The sequence below is a fragment of the Furipterus horrens genome, unplaced genomic scaffold (assembly GCF_987537825.1).
Source record: "Furipterus horrens unplaced genomic scaffold, mFurHor1.1.pri manual_scaffold_6, whole genome shotgun sequence".
Classification (NCBI taxonomy): Eukaryota; Metazoa; Chordata; class Mammalia; order Chiroptera; family Furipteridae; genus Furipterus; species Furipterus horrens.
In genome coordinates this window covers 27,510,874-27,525,779 of record NW_028327176.1, presented here as the reverse complement: position 1 = coordinate 27,525,779, position 14,906 = coordinate 27,510,874, and the positions used below count along the sequence as shown (strand labels likewise).

General features: G+C 37.2%; 1 protein-coding gene across 1 annotated transcript in view; it reads left to right on the top strand.

The window, feature by feature from the left end:
• The window catches only part of THADA (THADA armadillo repeat containing), a 285,790-nt gene that overhangs the window by 8,610 nt on the left and 262,274 nt on the right, over nucleotides 1-14,906 (top strand). The window contains exons 8-14 of the mRNA XM_090281217.1: nucleotides 909-1,003; nucleotides 1,797-2,017; nucleotides 5,319-6,019; nucleotides 8,276-8,427; nucleotides 9,338-9,493; nucleotides 10,208-10,330; nucleotides 13,472-13,595. Coding sequence (XP_090137343.1) covers nucleotides 909-1,003; nucleotides 1,797-2,017; nucleotides 5,319-6,019; nucleotides 8,276-8,427; nucleotides 9,338-9,493; nucleotides 10,208-10,330; nucleotides 13,472-13,595 — 1,572 coding nt within the window. The remainder of the gene's footprint in view (nucleotides 1-908; nucleotides 1,004-1,796; nucleotides 2,018-5,318; nucleotides 6,020-8,275; nucleotides 8,428-9,337; nucleotides 9,494-10,207; nucleotides 10,331-13,471; nucleotides 13,596-14,906) is intronic.

Genomic DNA, 14,906 nt, shown 5'->3' with positions numbered 1-14,906 from the left:
GGCTTTCACCCACATGTTTGTTGCCTCGTGGTTGCTATATGACTGCTGGAGCTCCAGATCATGTCTCTAAGTCAGGAAGGAGGGCCAGTTGCATCGTTATTTTTAATCAGGAAAATCAAAAGTACCCAAGACATTTGTGCTTATATCCCATTGTCCTGAACCCTCATATGGCTACCTTTAATTGCAAGGAAGATTGAAGAAACAATTCTCTTGCCTTTGGCTGGGCACATGGATGCCTTAATCAAAGTCATAGTTCTATTAACATGGATAAAGGACAGGATGGATAATTAGGAGGTAACTTACAGTAGGTATTTTTAATTCTTTCAACAGGCTAAATAATTCACCATGTTATTTAATATACTTTCTGACAAATCAGAGGCTAAAAGAAAACAAAAAGAAGATAGCAAGTCAAGATTGTTTGGGTACAGTGCCAACGATAGCAAAGTTTGTAATTAGCACTGATGCAAGCTCTTTACACAAGCCCTGAAATCACTAAGAAAAAGTAATGTAAGGTGGGGTGCTGGGATGCAGAGGCTTCAGTGGAGGGGAGGATACAGGCTTTGTTGCTGCTAGATGTGATGGGAGGCTGTAGACGGAGCCGAAGGAAGAGTGGATGTTAGAGGGGAGGGGAAGGAATCAACTTTATTGAATATTTATGTGTTGAGCATAAAAGCCGTTATGTTCCTTATTCATTTAAACCTTATAACAACTGTGTCAGATAGCAGTTATATTTTCCCATTTTATAGAAGAGAAAACTGAATGCTTGGGAGGTGAAGTAGTTTGCCCAAGGAAGTAGTCAAGCTAGTAATTGCACCTACGACTATCTTACACTGTAGCATCTGCTCTTTCCACTGTACCGGACTATCCATTATTTTTTAATACACACTTTCTGCTTTTTTGCCAAATAGATGACCTCTTACGGACAATTCAGAGTACATCTGGATTAGCTGTTATTCTTTTTATTAAGGCTATGTTTCATCCACCTGAAAAGATTCCTGATTTGGTGAGTGCATCTCCTTTGTAGAATTGTACTTTATTGATAGTTTGACACTTGTTTTAAAAATATTTTTAAAGAAGTGAATTAAAATTATTTTTACATAGTGAGAATGTTTTCTGATGACCTTTCCTCTTATATATAAGACAGATCCAAAAATTCAAATAAACAGAAAGAACACCACAGTTATCTGTAAACCCATCTCACAAAGATAATCATTACCAACATTCTTGATGTATATTCTAGTTTTTTCTGGTGCTGTTTGTTTTGATAAATATGATTTTTATTAAGAATAACCCAAATATTGTGTTTTAGAGAGGAAGTATGCTAGGATCAATTTTTCAGTGAATTGATCTTATGGAGAGTAGAATTTGATGATTTGGGCCACAATCCTTATATTTACTGCTAGCAGTTTTCTTCTTTACTGTGCTATCTAGAAACTTATTTTAGCTCCTTGCCTGACTTTATGCAAAATAAATATGTACCGTTCTCTGAGATCACACAAAGTAATTATTGGATAAAATAGTTTCTAAATCATTTCTTAAAAGCATTAAACTCGTTCACCTGCAGGTGGCGATGTGTTGTGCTTTACCAGTACATTCGGAGCAGCAAAATGGTTCATGTGCTTAGATTTTTTTTTTTTTCCTATTATAATAATTTTAACACTTGTGGCTTTTTTACCTTTAGGTTCATCTATTTTTCTTGGGTTCTTTTGGGGAAAAATAATTTTGGATTTATATTATTAAATATCTCTGAAAAGTTTTAGAGGCTTTATATGTATTAGCTCTGTTATATTTTTCAGATTAGGAGCTTGCTTTTCCATTCAGTGGATGGCATGAGCACCCCCGAGTGGTTTTTGAACTGCTGCAGGAGCCTTTGCTGTGCTGATGTATCCGAGTCAGCTCTCTTATTCCTGTGCCAGGGGACACTCACCATGCTGGACTGGCAGAGTGGGAGGATGGGCCCAAGTGGGGAGGCCCTGCTCTTGGATACTGTGCATGTTCTGTTCACCTTGAGTTCACAGTGAGTTTTGTTGCTGCTGCCTCATACTTTGTTTTGCTTGTCAGACATTGAAAGGATGGCAACTGAGCCAGTGTACTTAGTAATTCAATGAAAAGTGGTCAGGATAACCCTAAGTTAAAAGGGAATGAAGTAGGTGTGAAAGTAGAGCAAGAAAAAATGGGATGATGGGAGAAGGTTATGGAAATATTCACCTGTAGTGAATATTTCTTTTCTCTTTCTTTTCTCTTTTTTTAAAAGATTTTATTTATTTATTTTTAGAGAGAGGGAGGGAGGAAGATAGGGAGAGACACATCAATCAGTTGCCTTCTGCATGCCCCCAGCTGGAGACCTGGCCCACAACCCAGGCATGTGCCCAAACCAGGAATTATACCGGTGACCTTTTTGCTTGCAGGATGATGCCCAACCCACTGAGGCACACCACTCAGGGCTGTAGTGAACATTTCTAAATGCTAGCATTTTTTTTTTTCAGATTTAATGTGTTTTATTGATTAAAATATTACATTTGTGCCAATTTCCCTTCCCTCTGCTCCCCTCCACCCGGTGGCCCCCCTCCCTCCAGTTGTCCCCCCCTTTTAGATTATGTCCATTAGTTGTGCATACAGTTCCTCCCAACCTCTCTCCGTCTATTCCATTCCCTCCTACCTTGATCCCCAATTCCTATATCATCTCCCTCCCTTTCCCCATTTCCCCTCCCTGTTGACCTCCCCCCAATATGTTTCCCGTACCCACAGTTCCTTTTCCACTCTCGTTGCCTATTTAGTTTGCCTTTGTTTCATCTCCCTAGCTTCTGTTTTTTTAAACCAGTCCCTTTAACATCTCATATAACAGTGGTTTGGATCTAATGAACTCTTTCAGTTTTATTTTGTCCTGGAAACACTTTCTCTGTCCTTCTATTCTGAATGACAATTTCGCTGGATAGAGTATTCGTGGTTGTAGGTTTTGGATTTTCATTACTTTGAATATTTCTTGCCAGTCCCTTCTTGCCTGTAGGGTCTCCCTTGAGAAGTCAGCTGATAGTCTAATTGGGACCCCTTTGTACATAATTCTTTTCTTCTCTCTTGCTGCTTTTAAGATTCTCTCTTTATCTTTAATTTTTGACATTTTGATTATAATGTGTCTTGGAGTGGTTCTCCCTGGGTCCAGTCTCTTGGGAACTCTCCTTGCTTCCTGGACCTGCAAGTCTATTCCCTTCCCCAAGTCTGGGAAGTTCTCCTTTATTATATTTTCACTCAATTTTTCAAGTTCTAGTTCATCTTCCTCATTCTCTGGCAAACCAATGATTCTTATGTTGGGCCTTTTATAGCTGTCCCAGAGGTTTCTGATCCTCTCATTGTTGCTTCCCATTTCCTCTCGCTGCATTGGTTGACTGCTTGTTCCTTCTCCATATTCCAGTTTGTTGAAATGAACTCTGGATTTTATTTCCTTTCCTTCTGTCTCGTATGCGGTTTTGTTCCTTTCGTTATGAAAGTTTTTCGCTTCTTTCATATCTTTTTCCTGCTCTTTTGTGAATTCTGTAAGCCATCTGTTAACAATGGCCCAGAACTGAGCCTCTGACAGGTTTCTTATCTGTTCATCTGTCAGGTTCTCTATCTGCTGTCTGGTGAGTTGTGTCACCGGTATTTCTATAGTTGTCTGCCTCATTTTGACAGATGCGTTTTGTTTTCTTGGGCCGGCTGTCGGGGGCAGTGCCTGTGTACTCGTAATGACCCAGCGACTGGCGGGCGCCGTTTGGCGTCACAAATCAGCGACCTATTTCGCAGCCCTGTGGTGCTTTCTTTGGGGGCGGGGGTCCAAGATGGATTCACACAGTTATTCAGCTAGGAGACCGGGATCCGTCCTCCCGTCCCCCTGGGCCTCACTGTTCAAGGCGATGGGGCGGCCGCTCTCCCCAGCGCCGGAGTCGCGCACCGCCAGGGGCTTGCGCAGCCGGGACTCCTCGCTGGGGTCGCGCACCGCCAGGGGCTTGCGCAGCCGGGATTCCTCGCCGCCAGCCGCTCCGGGTGCGACCGCAAACAGCACTGCCCTCTTTAACTCTTACCTGCCCAAGTGGCACCGCTGGTTTATAACTTCATATGTTGGACTTCCGTGTAGTTTTATTTTCTGGAATTTCTAGTTATCCTTTGTTTTGAAGTAGTTGTATTCCTCTCTAGTTGTAGAGGGAGACCTAGCGTGTCCGTCTAAGCCTCCATCTTGACCGGAAGTCTATTGCTAGCATTTTTTTAAAAAACTATAAAAATTCTATATGTATAGTGCTTTCTGGCTTATGAACAACTTCATTTTAGATAATTCAATGTGGTCTTCACACATCTGATAAACAGGATAGGAAATCTAATTTATTGAATAGGTAAAGTGAATGCTTTAGGAAAGTAACTGCTTTAACCTAAGAGCATATTGCTAATAGGCACCTGAGCCAGAACTGTAGCCAGGTCTCTTGACTTCACTGAATTGTAGTTTGTGGGGCTTTTTTGGTATTTTTGCCATAATGCCTGAAAGTGTTTATGGGCTTAAAATGTCAAACCATAGATATAATGTGATAGTAATGAACATGTAGATAAAGGGAGAAAACTACAGCCTTGGCTGGTGTGGCTCAGTGGATTGAGCGCCAGCCTGCAAACCAACGGGTCTCTGGTTCGATTCCCAGTCAGGGCAAAGCCTGGGTTGTGGGCCAGGTCCCCAATTGGGAGAGTGTGAGAGGCAACCATGCATTGATGTTTCTCTCCCTCTCTTTCTCCCTCCCTTCCCCTCTCTCAAAGAAAAAGGGAGAAAACGACAATATTCTAAAATAAACTTTACATTTTTAGTTTATGTGTATTTTAAAATTGAACGTATTTTTAAATTGTGTATATTCTAAAATTTATTCTTCATTGTGTTATTCTATAAAAGATTGAGATGTAATTTACAGGGTGTTTTTGGTATATTCACAGAATGGTACAACTTTAGAATATTTTCATTACCCCCAAAAGAAACCCTATTCCAACTAACTTTTTCCAAATCCTAGCCGCTCAGTATATTTTAGAATACCCGTGAAACAGTCATCACAATCAAAATAATGAACATTTCCATCACCCCCAAAAGTTTCCGTGTGTCTTTTTTGGGATTGTATTTTATAAGATGAATAGATTTTATATAAAAATTTGAGGACTGTTTTGGCCTTGTTTATAATTTTTTGTTGTTGTAAATTTAGTAATGATTGAATGTTCTGATCATTCTTGTGTTTTATATTTTTAAAGTTGAAATGGTTATAAAATGAAATTTCTTTTACTAGTCACTGTATAAATAATATGGCTCATTTTTTTTTCAGGATCAAGGAATCAGCTCTGGAAATGTTTCTATCTAGAATTTTGGTGTCTTGGACTAACTCTGCCATATATGTTCTTGAATCAAGTTCCCCAAGCCTAAAGGACAGTCTGAATGGGAATTCAAGCATAGTTAAGAGACTTTTGGAATATGTCTATACCCACTGGGAACATCCATTGGATGCTTTGAGACACCAAACCAAAATCATATTCAGAAACATTCTCCAAATGCACCAGCTCACTATCAAAGAGTTAGAAAAGTCAGGTTTGGCTGCTGATCGTTTCATTTTTGAACTGACTGAGAGTCTTCTGCGATTGGAATGGCATATTAAAGGAAAGTACATATGCCTTGGTTGTTTAGTAGATTGCATAGGAGTTGAACATATTTTGGCATTAGCTAAAACTATTCCATCGCAAATCTTAGAGGTGATGGGGGACCAGTCACTGGTACCTTATGCAAGTGACCTCTTGGAAACCATGTTTAAAAATCATAAGAGTAATTTGAAGTCTAAGGCTATGGATAGTACTTGGATTGATGAATGGCATGAGACCTGGGTTTCTCCTCTCCTTTACATACTGTGTGAAGGAAATCTGGATCAAAAATCTTATGTGATTGATTATTACTTGCCAAAATTATTGAATTGCAACCCTGAAAGCTTAAGCTACATGGTAAAGATTCTTCAGACTTCTGCTGATGCTAAAACTGGTAAGAAGATGAATTTTTGTTTTAGTTATTTCTAGTTAGTATTCTTAAGTGTAGTTACCGAGGCACATGTTGTCTATATTCAAATTTAAATGTCATTACTTCTATAAATGGTAAAGGAGGATAATATTAACAATAGGGATTTCAGATTGAAATCAATGTTACTGCACATAGCTGAATAGAGTTTTTTGGCTGAAGTCATTTCTACAGGATAGTGATTGATTCCAGTTATGATTATGAGGTTTATTTTATTATAGTAGTACCTCCTTATGTGCAGGGGATACATTTAAAGACCCCCAGTGGATGCCCGAAGCTATGGATAGTACCAAGCCCTATATATACTATGTTTTTTCCTATGCATATGTACTGATGATAAAGTTTAACTTATAAATTAGGCAATTTCACAGATAGATGTGTTGTTTTTACTATAGATTTTAGCAACCTCAACATACAATTATTTTTTTTTTTTATTAAGTTGAGAACTTTCACTTTCTTGCTTAAAGAAAACACTTTACAGCTCTTCTCTTTGGCGTACCAAATTGCAGCATCAGTACTCTTTGCTTTGGGGCCATTATTAAGTAAAATAAGGGTTACTTGAGCACAAGCACTGGAATACTGTGACAGTCATAACTGAGTTGGCCACTAAGTGACTAAGGGGCCAGTAGCGTATACAGTGTGGATATGCTGGATAAAGGGATGGTTCAGGTCTCAGGTTGGACAGAATGGGATGATGTGAGCCATCATCACACTACTCAGAGCAGTGCACAATTTGAAACTTGTGATTTGTCTATTTCTGGAATTTTTAATTTAATATTTGTGGATCACAGGTGACCGTGGGTAACGAACTGGAAGGTGAACTGTGGATAAGGGGGGACTACTCTATTAGGTTTTAATTTATTTTACCAAGTTCTCATTTGTTATTTGATTGTCAGACTGGAGTAAAAGTTTGTTTATTTTACATAATTTTCTTAATGAAGTGATCAAAACAGTAATTAAAAACTATTTTGGCAGGGCTAAACAGGTAAATTGACAGTGGCAAGTTTTTGCATCTGAGAAAGAGATAAAACGTTTATAGACATGATCTCAAGAAACAGTTGCATGTAATAATTTAGAGTAGTGGTAAACATTCCATAGAAACTCAGTAACCCTGAAGGAAGCATTGCCTTAAAGCATAATTTATTAATTAATATATAAAATTATGATCCTGACTCATCATGCAAATGTTAACATTATTATATTTGTTTAACAAAGCAGGAATATGGTACCTACATCACATTTTAAGAATATTTGCAACTGAACTAATTTTAAAATTTTCAGGACTTCATAGAGCAGCTAAGAGATAGCTGAAAAGTCTGATTCCTATACACAAAAATAAGTCATTATTTATAATATTTAATCATTGTTCTTGCCTTTTCAAGAAGCCATTTGAATTTCAGGATTCATGAATCTGTTCTGAAGTCAGGCAGGATTTATTTTTATATCAAGGTGCCCTGTGAACCAGAGCTCCTTGTCCCGTTAATAATGGCTGATGTCCCCGCCTGTGAAAGCATCATGCTCTTTGTGGTTCTCCTTTTATCTACTTTGCTGGGGGAAATATGCAGGGAGGTGCCATGTTCATTTTTAGAGAAATGAAACCCTGAAGTGGTTTTCGTATTTTTGGCTGAAAATCATTCTAGTTATTTTTATTTTGCTTTTTAAGATTTTGTTTATTTATTTCTAGAGAGATGGGAAGGAAGGGAGAAAGAGAGGGAGAGAAACATTGATATGCAAAAGATACATCATTGGCTGCCTCTCTCACACCCCTAGCTGGGGACCTGGCCTGCAACCCAGGCATGTGCCCTGACAGGGAATCAAATTGGTGACCTTTGAGTTTGCAGGCCAGTGCTCAATCCACTGAGCCACACCAGCCAGGGCTATTTTTATTGTTTTAAACCTGATTTTTTTTTTTTTAATTTTTTATTCACTTACTGATTTTTTTCTAAAGGTCAAAGAAAAAGTAAAAATATTAGCAAAAAAATTATGATTTTTAAAAAGTTAACAAGAATTATGCTTACCTGAAATTATTGACACAAGAACTGTTAAATCTTTTAAATAATTATTTTATAATAGGAACTTTAATTCATGCTAGGATTCAGTTTAAAGTGATTTTTATTTTTGAAATATGTTTATTATAAACATGAAAATTGTGGTTATTACATTGCACAATACTAGTCTTTGTTATTGCATTTTTGAAACAAGAGCAATCTTTTCCATCCTTAGGGTCTTGTCATAGTAGAGGCGCTCTGGGAGCTCTGATGGCTTGTCTGCGAACAGCTAGAGCTCATGGACATCTTCAGTCTGCAACTGATGCCTGGGGGAATCTTGTGTCCAGTGCAAAAATAAAGCAAGGCTTAATTCATCAGCACTGCCAGGTAAGTCAACAGAATAACTAGGAATTCATGCATGCAGTAGATCCCTGATCTATTTTTCAGTTAGCAGTCCAATACAGAGGCCCCTGTGTGATGCCCCTCACTGTTTTAAGGAGTCTATAAGGATGATGAATAGAGAATGAAAAATGAAGGCCTCGTACTTAGGCTACTTAGAATTCAGTTGAAGGAATAAGAAAACCTGAGTAAAACAACTAGAGACTCGTAGAAGAAAATACAGATGTAAGAGTCCTTTATGTGTAAGGACTCAGGAAGCTCAGGAGAAGAGACTGGTCGGAGTGCTGGTGGCTGATTAGGGAAGCGCTAAAGGTGATTAGAGGAGAGTAAGCATTGGAGCCCCACAGAATAACAAACAAGGACTGGAGAAGGATTAAAAACATTGTTTGGCAGGAGTGGAGTGTTCTGTCCCTTTTATGGAAGCCTCCAGTTCTAGGCTGAAGGCGTCAGTTCTCATTCACTTGGAAACTGGGAACCACAGCTTTCAGCAACGAAGTGAAATTAATGCAAACAGAGATGAGTATGCAGGATGGGAGCAAAAAGAAACCGGGAGACTAGTTAGATGTGCATGACAGTGATCTAAGAGTGAAGTGATAAGGTCCCAGGGTAAAGTGATCACTGAGAAAAAAGGATGAAGTTGAACATTACTGTGGAATAAGAATCTCTAAGGTTGTTTACTCTAATAAATATCCAATTTACTCTTTTAATAAAATAATTTTATAGGAAGTAACCACAGGGTCTTCGGGATTAGGAGACCTTTCTGAAGTACATATGGGTAAACTGAGATTTACCTTTCTTTTTCCCTTTGGTAGCCTATGTAAATTATTAACCATGTTAAGTAGTTTAGGCTTCACTTATTTCATTGAAAAATTAACATTTTTTGTTTGCTGTGTTTTAGGTACGGATAGACACATTAGGCTTGCTTTGCGAAAGTAATCGAAGCACAGAAATCGTTTCCACAGAAGAAATGCAGTGGATTGAATTCTTTATCACGTACAATCTTAATAGTCAATCTCCAGGAGTGCGGCAGCAGATTTGTGCTCTTCTTAAAAAGGTAGAATTTTTCATCAGAAAGCATAGGAAAGTGGTGAACTGTGCTCTGGAAATTATTTACCAAAAGATCCCCAATTTTGGGAGTGTGTGAGAATAATGGTCATGGGCTTAGAGTACCACATTTTGTCATGAGCCCTCTGTGAACTGTTCTATGAACCATGGAAGAGTTTACATTTGGAATTAAAGTCCAGAGTGAAAAGTCTTTTCATTTTGGTGTAATATATCAAACTGGAGCTCTTTTTTTTTAAAGAAAAAAGATTCTAGTGATAAGTTCATGGTGTAAGTTATTTTAAGAAAACTTTGTTAAGACAAGGAAGGATGCCCTTGTATTTTTGTAGTTTTCTTGAAGCACCTCATGGAAGTCATTATTGAATAATTCAAATTGAAATAATCATGTGACACATTTATGGAGTGAAGGATTGCTGGAATATAGTAGTGAATATATTATCTTTAGGTTTAGGCTTACCTAAAGGAAATAGAACCATGGCTTGTATTCTGGTTTGCAGTAATATGTTGCTTTTGGTTTTAAACATATAAATGCTAATATTTTCTGTCAAAAAGAGATGCTGTGTAAATATTAAGAGTTTAAAAACCAGTACTTTCCTTGCCTGAAGTTTTACTGTAAAGAATATAGGAAGTTTTTCCTTTATCTTGTAAGCTGACATTTAAGGTTAACATGGCTCACGTATGCTTCATTTTTCTTTTTTTCAAAAAGTTGTTTTGTAGGATACAGGAAAGTTCTCAAGTGCTTTATAAACTGGAACAAAATAACTCCAAACATAAGCCAGAGAATGAGTTAACGAAACAGAACCCTTCTGTTTCTTTACAGCAATATAAGGTAGGTGATATATTTCTAGACATAGAGATTCTTAAGAAACCCAAAACAATTATGAATATGCATTCAAGGAAAATTAATGGAAGTGCCTTGTAAGGAGTGTTTCTGTGCTTTTTTTCTTCAAACTGGGTTTCACATATTTTTACTGGTGCTCTTATACTTCTCTTGAGGTAGCCGGAGCTGTTGAACCAGTGGTAGATTTCAGGAAATAACATTAATGAGTTAGCCTCAATAATTTATAGCTTATGTGGGCCAGATGAATTTAGTTTTTTAACATAAAGGTAATTGCTGGCCTTGAATTCCTCCACACCTCTCTAGGGTGGAAGACCACTATGTCTGGGCCTGCTTTCCTTATACTATGATATTCAGTGGCTTGACATTAGTAATTCCTGGCCCATGGTCTAGCTATGGAGTTTCCTGTTTATCCCATTTTGGAGTGAGCTTGAAGAGAAGGGCTATCTTTTAGGATACTGTGTTAATGGGATGGATGGAACCCCAGATACAGAAGCCCCAGTCTGGGCTAGGGCTGAGCTTGACAACTTTAATTTTTCTCTATCAGGACAGAATGAGCTTTTCACCACGGCCTTCTTACTCCAAATCTAGCCTCTCAGAAGTAGACTCTTATTTCCCTTCTAAGACACAGGTAGAAGACAGCATTCATTTATTTTATTTCATTTAGGGAAACAAGTGTAATAAATTGATACATTGGAGCCATAACATACTACCTACCCTAAACATATGGATGGGCCCTAGATTTCAATTTTGTATTATAAGGTAAAAAATTATCTGAAGAAGAACATTCCTATACAAAGGCTGAAGTCAGCTTCATCTTTGTAAAATCCCAACAATGGAGATTAGAAAAGCACAACCTAAACTTTTAAGCACATAGGTTTAGTCCTAATTCTGCTATTGACTAGTTGGCTTACTTTATGAATTTGTTCAACTGTAAGTAGTATTAGTAACCTCTGTGAAAAGGTTGGTTTTGAGGATAAAATGAGAAAGCTCTTGTAAACTCTAAATCACACCAAAAAACCTTGCTTGGAGGCATTAGAAGTGACGAGAGTATATATTGAGCACTTACTGTGTGGAACAGTTATGTTTTAGCCTTTCTGAGATCATTGCTAGGTGATCTAAGAATAACACATCTCTTTTGCTTTTTGCAAGGGGTAACATGACATTTTTTCTGAATTGGGTACTTAGAAACACAAAACCTATTTTGTGGATTGACATTCTGAATTTTTATGTATGCATGTTTTCTTAGTTTGTGTTTATGGAGATATATTTTTTTGACACCTGGCCTTTAGAGTCTTAAGCTGAGTCAATCCCATGGTTCTTGTATTTCCTCCCAACTGGTGTCACCTGTGGCTTTTGGAGGTTGCAACTTTGGCACTATATTATCAACATCATCATAACAGTGGGTGTCATGCAGTGTGGTAGGTTCAGAGCCAGTCAACAGATTAAGTGCTGGGGAAGAGAAGAGGAGAGGCTGTTAGTTGGAAAGGATGTCTTCTAGTCCAGTGAAGGAGATTATTTCATAACTGAATAACTGATGTGAATAGCTAAAGTACTTTTACATTTATAAAATGCTTTATATTCATGTTCTCATTTAATCTTTAATAGCAAGGCTGCAAGATAGGCATTATTATCCCCACATAAAAGTGAGAAAACTGAAGCTTGAAGAATCTGAGTAACCAGCCTAAGGTCTCTCAGCTCATAAGTAGTGGATGCAGATTTGCTCTTGACTCTAAAATCTGAATAGTATTTTCCCCTTAGTACCAGCTTACATGAATGTTTGGAGTTAAGAAAGGACAGAGAGGATTTGGGGAATGGTGACTCCACTGGTGTGAATGACATAAGATACATGTGGGAACAGAGGAGGTGCATAATGGGGAATGAATTAGAAAAGCAAGTTGGAAATGAGTTAGTAAATCGAGTAGAGAGTTTTGAATGCTAGGCCAAAGTAACTGGAAGCCTCACTAGGAGCCTTTGACTAGAGCAAGTATTGAGCTCCTTTTATGTGTGTATAAGGCCGTGTGCTCAGGACTAGGGATATAAATATACTATAAGCTATGGTCCTGCCTCCACTGTGGTTACAGGCTGGTTGAGGGAAAGAACTATATCTAAAATCATAAATCACACTATAATTAATATGAGATCATTCTTAAAGGATGAAATTGTTGCCCTTTAAGGTGAAGATTATGCTACTCGTTTATAATTAAAACTAGTTTTACTAGGATATTTTTAATAACTACCCTATTCCTTTGAAACCCAATAGAAATAATAAACTAATAAACTCTTACTTAGGGCCTGTAAAGTCCTGTAGGATAAATCCACAAAGTTGTATATCCCTGACCAAAGAAATGAATGCAGGGATCCTATCTAGAGTCGGTTGAGATTAGAGTTGCTTTTATCTGCTCAGGTACAAATATATGTCATCAGGGCATAGACGTATATAAGATGCTTGAGAATCACAACTTTTCCTTATAATTTTTCTCTTTGATCTTCCACAGAAACAATAACTATTATTATTTTAATTAGAGGAAGATTTTATCCTGGGTAAAGTATTTCCCACTTTGCTTTCTGTTGAAAAATTGCATTTTATTGGAAGTTTTCATTTTTCATCATTTGTATAAATAAAATGGTAGAGCAGGAGTCTCAAAGGGGCAGACAGAAAACAATGGGATAGTTGGATTTTTTAATGAATTATGTCATTATAGCCAAATATATAAGGCATTACATTTATCATATTTATCCAGGTAGTATTTATTGGACATTTATTTAGTCATTTAAAAACTTAAAATGTATACATACCTTTGATGCGTGAATGCCTCTGGTGAAGAAAATAGTTATACAGTTTTAGTGTAAGTCAGGGCAGAAAGGATTTATTTTTACTAAAAATATTTTTTTTCTTATGAGGAGTGCAAGAGGAATTGTACTTGTTGACTCTACAAAGACGGAGTTCATTCAGGTCATGACATAGCTTATGAACAAGGGTGTCAAGGGAAGTGAACAACTAGTACTGTTTAAAATAAAAAAAATCTTTTCTCCCTTAATTAAAAGAAAACACCCCACTTTTAAAGGTGATACTTTGAAGATAATCTGTTGTGAATTAACTCAATTATCCTTACTGTACTTTATTTTTAGAATTTCATGTCATCCATTTGCAACAGTCTTTTTGAAGCATTATTTCCTGGCTCTTCCTATCCAACTAGATTTTCAGCTTTAACCATTTTAGGCTCAATAGCTGAAGTTTTTCCTGTCCCAGAAGGTAAGTTTTCAATAATGTTTAGGAAAGTATTTTTATTTATTGAAGAACATGCATTTTTTTCAACATTTTGTTTTACTTGAATCTGAGTTTTGTTGTCTTTTTAGGTTCTTATGGGAGGTTTAAGTCTCACTATATATGTGGACATAATTAAATTTGTCAATAAGGGACACGAGGGAGAGAAACTGACTGTAGATATTATTTGCCACCCCCCAAACTACAGTTTTCATAGAACTGTCATTATTACGAGAAGAGTCACTATTCTCCTCATGCCTAGTTTTTCATATGCATCACATTCCTCTGTGAGCCTTTGTGGTTAAAATGTGGTTTCCCTTTACATCCGATGTGTTTCATAGGTCTCAGTCTGGTTTCAGAAAGACTGTGGGCAGATGTTATTTCCAGGTATTCTGATTTAATGATGCCCTTTGTTTCTTCTTCTGTGGAATACTCAGGCTGAACATTTAACTTCCCTTTGAGTTTTTTTTCCTTTTTGACAAGATATGATTCTTTTTATCCATGTACATGAGTTTATGTGCGTTTTAATAGGGATTTCTCGCTTGTGCTCAGTCTTTCTTGACTGCAGTTAAACAGAAAAATATCCTGCTCAGCTGCTTTTTCAGAAGGAATGGCCAGAGGATCAGGGAACTTTACATTATAGTTAGATTTTTTTTTTTTTAATTTTTAGGCAAAGTATAATTTTTTAGCTGGAAGAAGAGTTATTTGATATTAACACAGGCTTGCTTCATTTGAAGAAAACCATTTCTTTTCAAGTTTTTATTTGAAAAAATTCAAACCAAAAGCAAAGTGTCAAGAATAGTTCAGTGCACGGCCATGTACCCTCTACCTAGATTTATCACTTGTTTATATTTTGCCATACAGAAGGCTCATACTTCATAGCAAAAATGAGTTCTTAGAAACTGCAACTTTAAGTGAAGCAATTTGTAATGAAACCAATTTTACCACAGACCAACTGATAAATAAGAGTTAATTTTTTATAGCATACTTTTGGTCACAAAAACATCATCAGACTTCCAAATAAAGACCTAAAACACTTTGAATATTAAATATTGAAATAAATGTGAGATAGACATACATTTAAGAAAGGTCAATAAAAACAAATAAGATAATTCTTTTCCAACCCATTTATTTTAGTCAGGATCTGGGGTGGCCTGAGCCTGTCCTGACAGCTCAAGGACAGGACGCCCTTCCATTGCAGGGTACACTCCCCCCCTGCCCCCCACACCACACTTACTCAGACTGGGGCCGTTGAGACATACTAGTTACCCTAACATGCATATCTTTGGGATGTGGGAG